The sequence below is a fragment of the Octodon degus genome, unplaced genomic scaffold (assembly GCF_000260255.1).
Source record: "Octodon degus isolate 3935 unplaced genomic scaffold, OctDeg1.0 scaffold00010, whole genome shotgun sequence".
Taxonomy (NCBI): domain Eukaryota; kingdom Metazoa; phylum Chordata; class Mammalia; order Rodentia; family Octodontidae; genus Octodon; species Octodon degus.
Window position 1 is genome coordinate 9,297,383 of NW_004524586.1, and position 10,567 is coordinate 9,307,949.

The 10,567-nt window shown below is 54.8% G+C and overlaps 1 protein-coding gene across 1 annotated transcript in view; it reads right to left on the reverse strand.

Moving 5' to 3' along the window:
- The window catches only part of Kndc1 (kinase non-catalytic C-lobe domain containing 1), a 66,707-nt gene extending 57,406 nt beyond the window's left edge, over positions 1-9,301 (reverse strand). The window contains exons 1-3 of the mRNA XM_004625557.2: positions 9,095-9,301; positions 2,092-2,290; positions 1,357-1,415 (exon numbers count right to left, since the gene is read on the reverse strand). Of these exons, the coding sequence (XP_004625614.1) occupies positions 1,357-1,415; positions 2,092-2,290; positions 9,095-9,196 (360 nt within the window). The 5' untranslated portion in view covers positions 9,197-9,301. The remainder of the gene's footprint in view (positions 1-1,356; positions 1,416-2,091; positions 2,291-9,094) is intronic.
- Positions 9,302-10,567: the final 1,266 nt, after the last annotated feature.

The following is a 10,567-nucleotide window of genomic DNA, read 5'->3' on the forward strand; positions in this document are numbered from 1 at the left end:
AAATAAATAAAAAAAAATTAAAAAAAAATAAAATAAAGGGAGAGCTCACCAGGAATGGGTTAAAGGAATGCTGTTCTAGGTCAGGGAGAGATGAGGGACTAAGGAGTAGAACAGAATGGGGACCCTGAAGCTTCCCTTCTCTGTGGAGCCTGGCATACGGGACAGGCTCTGGGGCCACTCAATAAGCAAGAAATTTGGTTTGTACCAGGGATCAAACTCAGAACCTTCTGCTTGCCAGACAGGCGCTTACACCAGTGAGCAATCTCCCCAGCTCTGTCAATAAACAGAGCCAGGAAAGATGGCCATAAACGTAGGGCAGGATCAAAGTGCTTCTTATCAAAACAAAACAACAACAACAAAAAAAACAAACAAAGCACTCCTTATCTCACACTAGATGAACACATTTGGCTATCATATGCTAATTGGCTTAGTCATCTATAATGTGTGCATAGATTTGAACATCGCTCTGTGATGTTCAGATGTTCCCAAAGTGTCACTCTGTGTAAATGGATGAATTTTGTCTGCCAGTTATACTTTCATAAAGCTAGGAAAAATCAGCCTCAGGCGAGTGAAGTGTGAAGAACAGAACTTTGAAACTCATGATGGCAAATACCAGTGAATATCTATTAGACCTTAAGCTGAGGAAGTCTGGTAAGGACATACTCTGTGCTAACAAAGGAAGCACTAATTGATGTGGCCACATTAAAACTGAGAAACTCTAGGGACCAGGGAGATAGCTCAGTTGAATAAGCACTTGCCTGGCAAGTGCAAGGGCCTGAGTTCAGTTTCTGGTTCTGCCAAAAACAAAAACAAAAACAAAAACAACAACAACAACAAAAAAACCAAAAACCTGAGAAACTCTTTTTCAACAGAGGACACCTGCAGGCAGCTTCCCCCAAACTGCAGTTCAAGAGGTCAGAACCATTTTTATTTTTATTTTTTTGGCAGTACCGAGGATTGAACTCAGGACCCTGCGCTTGCCAGGCAGGCGCTTATTCACTAGCTGTCTCCCTGGCCCCCAGAACCATCTTTATAACAATATTTGAGACACCCTTTTCCCTTTTCACCTTCCTTCTCCCGAGCCAACAGTGAGGAGGTTTCCAAGGCCACATGATGTGATATTGCAGCAGCCTCAACAAAGTTTCATTCAGTGTCCAAGGCCACTTCTCCCACACATGGAAGTGTCCTCCAGCTGCCACCAAGGACAAAGGTGGGGGCCCCAAGGGCAGCCCCACTGAGGACAGTCCAGCACATTCACAGGCCAGCTCAAGCGGGCCACCGACTGCAGGAACCAAGGTAAACAGGTAACCACAAAGGTACAGCAGAGAGGGAGGGGCGGGTTTTCCCAGCTCTTACCTCGAAGGTATTCCCAGTCAGGTCGAATTCTGGGGGGACAAAGGCGCCCTCAGGGTCATCTTGGGGAAGAAAAAAGAATGTGTTTTGATCACATCCACAAGGAAGGGAGAAAACTACCACCTATAGCTCAGTCCCTCAAACCCTCATGAATGAATGTCCAGGTCCTCAGAGCCAAGTCCCCTCTCTCCCTCCCCTCTCTCTGGGCTGGGCATCCCTGAAGATGGTTTTAAGCAGCTGAAGAGTCAGAAAGGGCACCATAATTTTAAATGTAGAAAACTGACTTCAAATGGAAGGAGAAAAACACTTTGTTTGGCTTCCCAAAGAAGGACAACTGAAGGCTACCACTTGGGATAATCCCATGTGTCACACCAGGCTCTCAAGAGAAAGAGGTGGCTGGCCCACTGTGGCCAGGTGAGCCTCATCTGTGATTCGCGGCAGGCCAGGAGGGGAGACAAGGAGCCTTGACCTCCCTCGGGGTTAGAGCTAGGGTTAGGGCTGCGGCCCGCACCAGCCAAGGCCCTCCTGGGTCCTCTGAGGGCACGTGCGGCAGCCTTGGGGAACGGGAGACACATGGCTGGCACAGCTCAGGGTCTGGCCTGCCTTGCATCCCGCGGAGCCTCAGCCTGAGGGCGCCAGCAGGCTCAAGGGAACCCCGGGCCCTGGGCATGTGTCCTGCGTCCTCTCAGCTGCCTGACGGGCGGCTTCCACCAAGCTGCACCGCCCCTCGGGCCTCACCACTGAGCTGCTCCATGAAGCACACATTTCCGCTGGTGTTGAAGGCCAGAGTGTCGGGTGTGATGCACAGCGTCTGGAAGATGGCAGAGTGAGCGATGCTCCGCATGGACAGGCTGCACTCCAGGCACACAGCCCAGGCTTCCTGCTCGCTGAGGCCGCTGTCCCGCAGGGAGAGGATGTCAGCCAAGGATACGTTCTCCTGCCAAAGCACACCTCCACGTAAGCCCGGAGGGGCCTCCCCCAGGCAGAGCCCTGCACCCCACACTGAAGCTGAACCTGTGGGCGAGCCACCCTATGAGTCAGGAGAAGGGTTTCAGGCAGGGCTTTTAAAAGCAAGAGTCGCCCCGCTGCTCCCTGGATGCCAGAGCCATCCAGCAATGGTGGAAACGCCAGTGTGCTGCCAGAGCAGGTGTCTGCTCATGTAGCGTGGGGGTGGAGCCGCCTTCCCTGGAGGCTGGCTGAGAACTCGAGCCCAGACTCTCACCCACTCAGGGTGACCCCACAGCATGCTGCGGCTGTGAACACAGAAGCCACAGGCACCTGTGGAGAAGGTCGGTGCCTACAGAACATGCCTCTGTGCACAGGAAGCCTTCAACGGGCAAATGTGCACAAGCGTTCGGCCTAGTCACACGATACCTAATTCCATGCGTCTCACATGCTTGCGAAGCTGCCCACGTGCTAGCTGCAGGCAGCTCACGTGGAGGCTGCAGTTGATGGCAGTTCCTCCTGTTCAGCCCGACTGCTTACCTGCGTGGCTCACCACAGACCTCCACATGGGTTCTGTGACTTCAGGAGGACTTAGCTGTGAGTACGACGGTCAGTCCCAACACCCACACACATGCACCCGTGTAACAGATGCACACCCACACACATCCCCATACAATCATGCGGTTCACACATATATGGACCCACTTGCCATGTTCCTATTTGCACACATGTGCACACACAGAGACACACAACCCTCTGTACATGCATGCACCTAGTGACGCACTTCCATATGTGTACCTACATACCAAGACTCATCCACAGGCATGCACATGTTCCCAATGTGGCTGCACATTTTCATGTACCCTCACTTATGCGCACACACTCACACAACAATAGTGACTTTTTTTTTTTTTGAGACAGGGTCTTGCTATGTAGTTCAGGCTACCTTCGCTATGTAATCCAGGTTGACCACAAACTCACAGCAATCCTCCTGCCTCAGCCTCCCAAGTATTGGGATTACAGGTAAGCACCACCACATCTGGCAACAGCCTTTTCTTGTCTGTTTGTTTGTTTGAGACAAGGTCTCACTGCATAGTTCAGGCTGCACCCTAACTATATAGCCCAGGCTGGCCTTGAATTGGTGGCAGTCCTCCTACCTCAGTCACCCAAGTTCTGGGATTACACGCATGCAACACCACACCCGGCCAACCACTCTTAAATACACACTCCACAAATACACACACAACCTTTCACTTATTTCCAGATGTATAACCATATTTATATGCACATAGCCTGTCACACACATCCATATAACACTATATGAACCACACTCACACGTAACATCACTGTACTTTCTCAGGCACATGCGCACACACTCATACATACATGCTTCTACAATGTACAGTCCCGTGTTCATACATTCATGAGCATAGATGTACACGTTACATCCACACTCACAAGCGCACAGTTGCTGTCACATGTACGTAAGCACTCAGACTCACACACATCAGACACCCTGGGATTTCAGTCCTCTTCTGGTCTACCGTCCCTGGACTCCCGCAACTCACTGCCCCTCGTACAGGACAGGGTAGGAGATTCCAAGGGAGGTGGGCTGGAGTTGGGGTCAGCAAAGGATGCGGACAGCCCTCAGAAAGTGGGAACAGGGTGAGTGGCTCCTGAAGGGGCAGCCCCCACCTTTCCTCCAGCCTTGGCTGAGCCTTGCCCAGGACAGCCAAGCGGCCAGGTCCATCTGCGTCTGGGACTGCAAAGAGTGCCCAGAAGCACAGATGAGGGGACAGAAGGCTCAAACCCACCAAGCAGCCCGCCAACAAACAGAATCACCCTCCCTGTGTAGAACTTGGCTGAGTTTCTGGTTCTGCTGCCTCCCGCGTCACTGGCCTATCTACCTGTCTACTTCCCTTTCTGAGTCCAGTGATGTCACTTCCCCAGGCCTCTGTCTCTTTCTGTGGTGGGAAGCTCCCTGGTGTGCTCCTAAGGCTGTCTGGTTGATAAAAGCCTTTCTGATGTGAGCTCAACCCTGCAGCCTCTACGCACCAGCCAGGGCCGCTCAGGACTCGGGGAAGCCTGACGATCTCAGTAGTGCCTATGAGACCAGTTAAAGATGTGCACACAGATGCATTCCATGCCCCACACCTGCACACACACACACATGTGGCTTACACACGTGCCTTCACAATGCACCTATACACAAGCACATAACACAGTACACATAGGTGTGCATGTGTGTTTACCACAGACTTGCAAGCAAACAAAGGCACACACTAAGTAGGGTAAACCCCCACAGCCCCACGTGTCTGTGACATTCAGGAAAAGGAAGCCAGCTCATAATGTGCTCCTGAGCCAGTCCTAGCTCCACAGCAGGGCCTGCCAACACCCTGCTGGCTGCTGCTTGCACTGGCCAACAGGCCCGCCTGCTCTCCCTCTTCCCCCACAGTGGCAGAGTGTGCCGCCAAGACACAGGACCCATCAGGCAAGCTTGTGGCTCTCAGCACCACCTCCTGCTCAGGCCCAGGAGGAAGGTGCTCCTGAGGGCTGGGAGCCTCAGCTGGTCCTTCTGGCAGCTAGACACCCGCAGGCCCCAGAACCTATGGGGAGAGGTCTAAATGTGGAGAAGCAGAAGCCCTGGAGATTCTGAGTTGCTCTGGGGAGAATGAGGAGGGCCCCTGAGTCACTGCTTTGGCCAGGGCTGAAGCCTCTGCAGCAATGGGACTATCTCAGTCTCCGGGCCTCTGCTTTCCCAGGCAGCATCCAGCCCCTGGTACCCTGTTGCCTCCCCTTATCAATCACCAAGGACTCCAGGTCCCAACATTGCACCCTCTGGAGTCCACAGTTGCCCCTGTCACCTCCCCGCTCAAAGCCAGGTGTGAGGAATGACTCTCCTGTGCGAAAATACATGGCAGCTGAAGTAGGCAGGTGGGAGTGTAGGATGAGCTTTGGCTAAGGTGCCAGGGACAAGGATGACAGACCAGGCGGGATGTGGGCAGTGCATGCCAGCTGCTCAGCCTTCGTCCGTGTCCCCTTTCTCAGTTCAGCAGACACCCCACAGCCAACACTGTGGACGGAAGCCCACCCTGTAGTTCTGTTCTTGCCTAGAGAAAAGGCCCCTCAGGGACCTGTGGTTCTCAGCCTCACCACTAGGCCGGTCCAATTTCAGCCTGCTTGATGGGCTCTGTGGGCTTGACGGACCACAGCAGACATTTCAGAGGGAGGCGATGTGCTAGGAATAGAAAACCAGTCTTGGCTCCAGCCGAGGCCCATCTGCACCAGGGCCCATCCACCAGCACACACGAGGACCCCACAAGACTCCCTATGCTGAAACGCCCTCCAGCTCTGCCAACACAGAAGGCCTGCACTACCAGCCAACCTCAGGTGGCTCCATCTGCCAGGATGGCCCCAACTCTACTCCCTGGGCAGGTGAGGGGGTCCTTTACATTCCAGCCTACCCTTACTCTGCCCAGCAAGGTGCTGCCCACACTTCCCAGGGCCACCCAAGCCATGCTCCCTGAAGGCCGGGAGAGAACAATTGTGTGGTGCACTTCGAAACTGGGGGGATGTGGGAGGGCAAATAGGTGAGACTCCTAGAGCAGAATGCTTCCTAGAGCAGTGGCACTTTAGTTCATTCCTGGGCCCCAAGCGAGGGGAACCCTTACCTGGTTTCTACAGAAGCCTGTTTAAGGGCTTCTGACAGACTTTGAGCTGGGGTGGCAGAGGTCCTAAGGTCATTGTGCACATTCCAAATGTATTTCTCAAAACTACTTAACTTTTTAGCTGTGGAATGTCCTAAAAGACCTGCCACCACAAAACTAAAGTCATTGCTAGGGGCAGGAAGATCCCTAGGGCCCTGAGTTGCCAGAACCCCAGGCCTGGGGAGCTCCAAACAGTATCCTCTTGGTGCATCTGTTTGTGGTTGTTCCACTCTGCGAAGCTCTCCTGAGTTTCAGGCTGCCTTCTACCCATTTGGGTATAGCTCACAGGGCCCCTCAAGGGCATAGGGAGAAAACCCTCTCTTCACAGATGTCCCCAGCTGTGGACCCCACCCCTCTTCAATCCCCAACCTCAGTCCAGAGCCCATCCCCATAAGCTTTCGGGGAGATGCTTGCTGGGCCTGCGGGTGAGAATGCTCTTGACCCTTGGGAAGGAGGACAGGAAATGCCCCATCTGGCATTCAAGTGGCACCATCTTCACCTTCCAGCCTGCTCTGGTTTGCAAGGCTGAAGCCCACAGCACCACCTGCCTCTTGCCTGGGTAGCCTCCGGGTGTGTATCTCTCTCTCCTGCTGACACGCTCCTGCTCACGTCCTATCATGGTGTTCTGCCCGTGATCTTGCACCTCCTGTCCATGAAGGCTGAAATTCTGTGTGAATCCTGGAGGGACACTTCTTTCAGAAAGCCCACCTTGTTCAAGGGCCTGGGCAGGACAGCTCCACTTTATACCCAGAATCTTCTGCTTGTGCTAACCCAGTGGTACTACCTGTAGGTGGCCAGGGACACAGAGTGGTTGCAACTTCCAGGACCTAGGCAAGCTGTGCCATCTACTCATCAACTGCTCTGGGTGGCTTCCAACCAAGTGGTGGTCACACATGCATGGTCCACCCATCTATTTTGCCCTCAGAGTCCACCTGAGTGAAGCTGCCAGGACTCTGGGTGTTGGTCTTTTTGCCTTCATCAGTGAATGTCAAGCTGTTTTCTATTTTTTTTTCCTGAAACTGGGGATTGAACTCAGGCCCTTGTGCTTGCCAGGCAAACACTTATTCTACTGAGCTATCTCCCTGGCCCCAAGCTGTATTCTAGCAGGCTGTTCCCAGTCACATTCCCACAGCAGCCATAGAGGGGACTGAAGGAGCTGCCAACACACACCTGTCCATTTGCTGTTACCACCCCCTGGTGGTCACCACGAGGTATTTACAGTGTGCATGTTTTGCATTCTCTAGATTATAAGGTCAAACAACTTTTCTTGAGTTCACTAGCCATTTGGGTTTGCTCAGAGTCACAATGGAGAAATGATATTTTAGGGGATCTTGGAGGGTCTGTACATCTACCTCTTGACCTCACTGGAGTGAATTCCTATATGCTAGTCATAAAATGTGACCTGTATCTGGTGTTCATCTTGTCTTCCTGGGGTGCTGCCCTTGGCCTGGGCCACACTGACCCTCCCTGGCGGCTCCTCCAGCATCGCCACAGCTTCGTTCTTGTCCACCCTACAGATGGACTTGCAGATGCAGCCCAACTACCAAAGGCTGTGACAGGTACAGAGTGAAATCTTTCAATGTAAGCCAACCAAATACGTGCAGGAACATGAAATCTGCACCTGAGATGTGTTCTCAGATCAATCTCGCTGTTAGCCAAGGCTGGCTTGAGGCCCCTCCTGTGAATAGCAGCAGAGGTAGGGGCCTCCTCCCCAGGTGAGAAGCCCACCTGAACTTCCCACTGGATGCCATTAAAGTGGTAGTTTTGCAGCTCCCCTAGAGGCCTTAGCACAGTCACCGAAGGACATCCTTCCTCCATGTACTTATGCATGTGGAAGCAGCTCCAACCCAGGGGGACACTGGGTACATTCCCAGGACAGAGGCGCAGGGCCTGCTGAAAAGGCAGACCACTCTCAGCGTGTGAGACCTCTGTTCAAACTGTGGCACTACCTGCTATCTGCAGTCTCAGTCATGGCTTTGGTGTGCCAGATCCTCACAACTCAGCAGCTGATACGAAAAAAGTGCTGTGTGCAGAGGGCACAGTTCTCAGATCTGCTTCTGATGGTGACTAGAAGGCAAATTTTCTAGTAGATACATTGAAATGTGTCCTGTCTTCCGGGGGGCTGAGGGCACCTTTTCTTTTCCATCAAAGCAAGGGAGAGATCTAAAGGTTTATTTATTCCCTGGCCTCTCCTCTCTGCAGCCTTCAATTGCACCAAATCCAGGCCAGCTCAGGGGTGGAGGCAGTGCCACCCCCCGCACTGTTCAGAGGCCTCTGGATGGCACGGCAGTAGCCATGGACTCTTTGTCCCTTCAGGGAAGTGGGTGGGGGCTGGCAGAGGGCTCAGGCCCTGGGGAGTGCACCCATGGGGCACCTGCCCCAGAGGGTTCTGGTTGAGTTTTACCTACCAGTTGGCCAGGCCTGCCCAGAAGGACTGGTGAAGAATCTTTAGCACCAGTGTCCCCAGCAGGCTGCTGAATGTGATTCCTTAGCAGGGCTCCAGAGACCCAGCTTGGAAGGGCTTCCCCAAAGACTCCCTATTCTCGGTGATGGGAGATGGCCCTGCATCCTTTGGGTGCCACCCTTCAAACTTGTTCACAATCATGGATCCCAAAGACTTCCAGCCTTTGATTCCAAATGCCAGCCTGTGAGCCAAAAGGGGCCCTGCTCTCTGCCCCTTGGTGTGTGTGTGGGCTACCTCAGGTCCTGAGCAAATCAGCCAGCGCCTTCAGCTCTAGCGAGGGGTCTCATCAGCACCAGTCCTCCAGCTCTGTACCTAGACTACAGGGGGAGGTACACAGTGCCCTCCACTGTCCCTTGCATTGGCAGACACCCACTCATCTGCACAACAGTTATAATCAGAAGCCCACCCCACAGCGGATGGTGGGGGCACCAAGTTCTGCTATGACCACCCAAAATGTTATTCTATGCGACACTTCACTAGTCCTGGGGGAGTCTGAGAACAAGGACCCTGGTGGCTACCACCTGCCTGCCAACATCTGCCAGGGGCCTGAGGCTGCTATCGCTCCCTGCTCCTCCTCGCACCCCTCTTCAGGAATGGGAGGGGTTCCCGCAGGCCCTGGGCTCACCTCATCTTCCGGCAGGGTGGGGAGCGGTTCAAAGTCGTAGAAGTCCAGGTCCTTGACATCCTCCTCATAGAAGCCTGGAGCGGCTGGGTCCATGGCCTGCATGATGCGCGCTCGGTAGGGGCCTGCGCTGTAGGCTGGGTCTCCGGCCGCGTCCACGCACCCCCCTGGATGCCGTCCCTCCCGAGTTCTCTCCCCAGCAGGTCCCCTCCCCGGCTGGCCGCCGCCTCTGCGCTCGCGGGGCCGTGCTGGGCACCGCCGTCTACGCGCGCCCGGCCGCCATGGCAACGCGCCCGCCGCCTGCCGCAGTGTCGCCCCGCGGCGCGAGGGACGCCTGGGGCGGGGCCGGGGGCGGTGCCCTGAGGGCCGGCGGTCACTTCAGCGGTGCGCCGGACGCCTGGGGGCTTAGCGGGCGTTCTCAGTGACGTGGGCCTCCTGGGTGCACCCGGGCACCGCCTGCGCAGCCCGTGATCGTTCGGGGCGGAGCCACACCGGGGAGCAACAGACGCCGGGTCTGCGCCTACCTGAGTATAGTACACGGAGTGGAGGGGCTGGACCCTACCCACACAGTACAGGCTACCGCCGACCTTCTTGGGTCACGCCTCCCCCGCCCCCTGCCGTCCCCCTCCAGAGGTGGGGCTGCTGCAGTCCAGGTGGCCGCTGCTGTACCAGGGGCTGGCTAGGGGACAGGGGTCTGGGCGTTCCTCAGCACTGGGGTGAGTCTTGCTGTTAGCTGGTGGAGCAGAGAGCAGGATGCATCCTCGACAGCTAGGTAAAGGGCAGCTTGCCCTTTCCCTAGCTCCTCATCGGGCTCCCTTCCCTCAGTCCTCTCCACAGAATGAATGGGATACGCATCATCCTGCCTGCCCCCCTCCCCCCGCCCTCCTTTTAGACAGCAGACCTGTGGGTCCGATCTGCACCTCCCCCGTGTGGGTGGCTATGTCCCCGGAGACCAGCAAGGCCAGGCACACAGTAGGCGCTTAATATATGCTCCTTGCATCAAGGAGACAGGGCTGAGGCAGATCTGGAAAGCCTGCGGGTGTAGTGTGGACACGGATATTAATTTTTAATATTGCATCATTGGGCTGGATTGCAGCATTGTCCACCCCTGCCTGTTTGGTGTAAGGGACACTGAGGGCCCGGGAGAAACCAGGCAGTGAGGCTCTGCTAGGAGCAGCTGGGTGTCGGGCAGTGTCTTTGTATCCAACCAGGCAGCCTCACCTTGTTTGTACCCTGATCCTAAGGTGGGTGCCGTAGAGCATGCCTATAGTTCCAGGTACTTGGGAGGATTGCTTACATCTAAAAGTTCAAGGCTAGCCTGGAAAATACAGGGAGATCCTGTCTCAAAACAAACTAACACCCAAAGCCAAACAAAACCTGATTTAAGCCCCATTCAAACTGACTGAATCAAAAATTGGGCCGCCTTCCCCAACCCTGGAGCTCTGAGCAGTAGCCATAGTCGGGAATGGGCAGGGG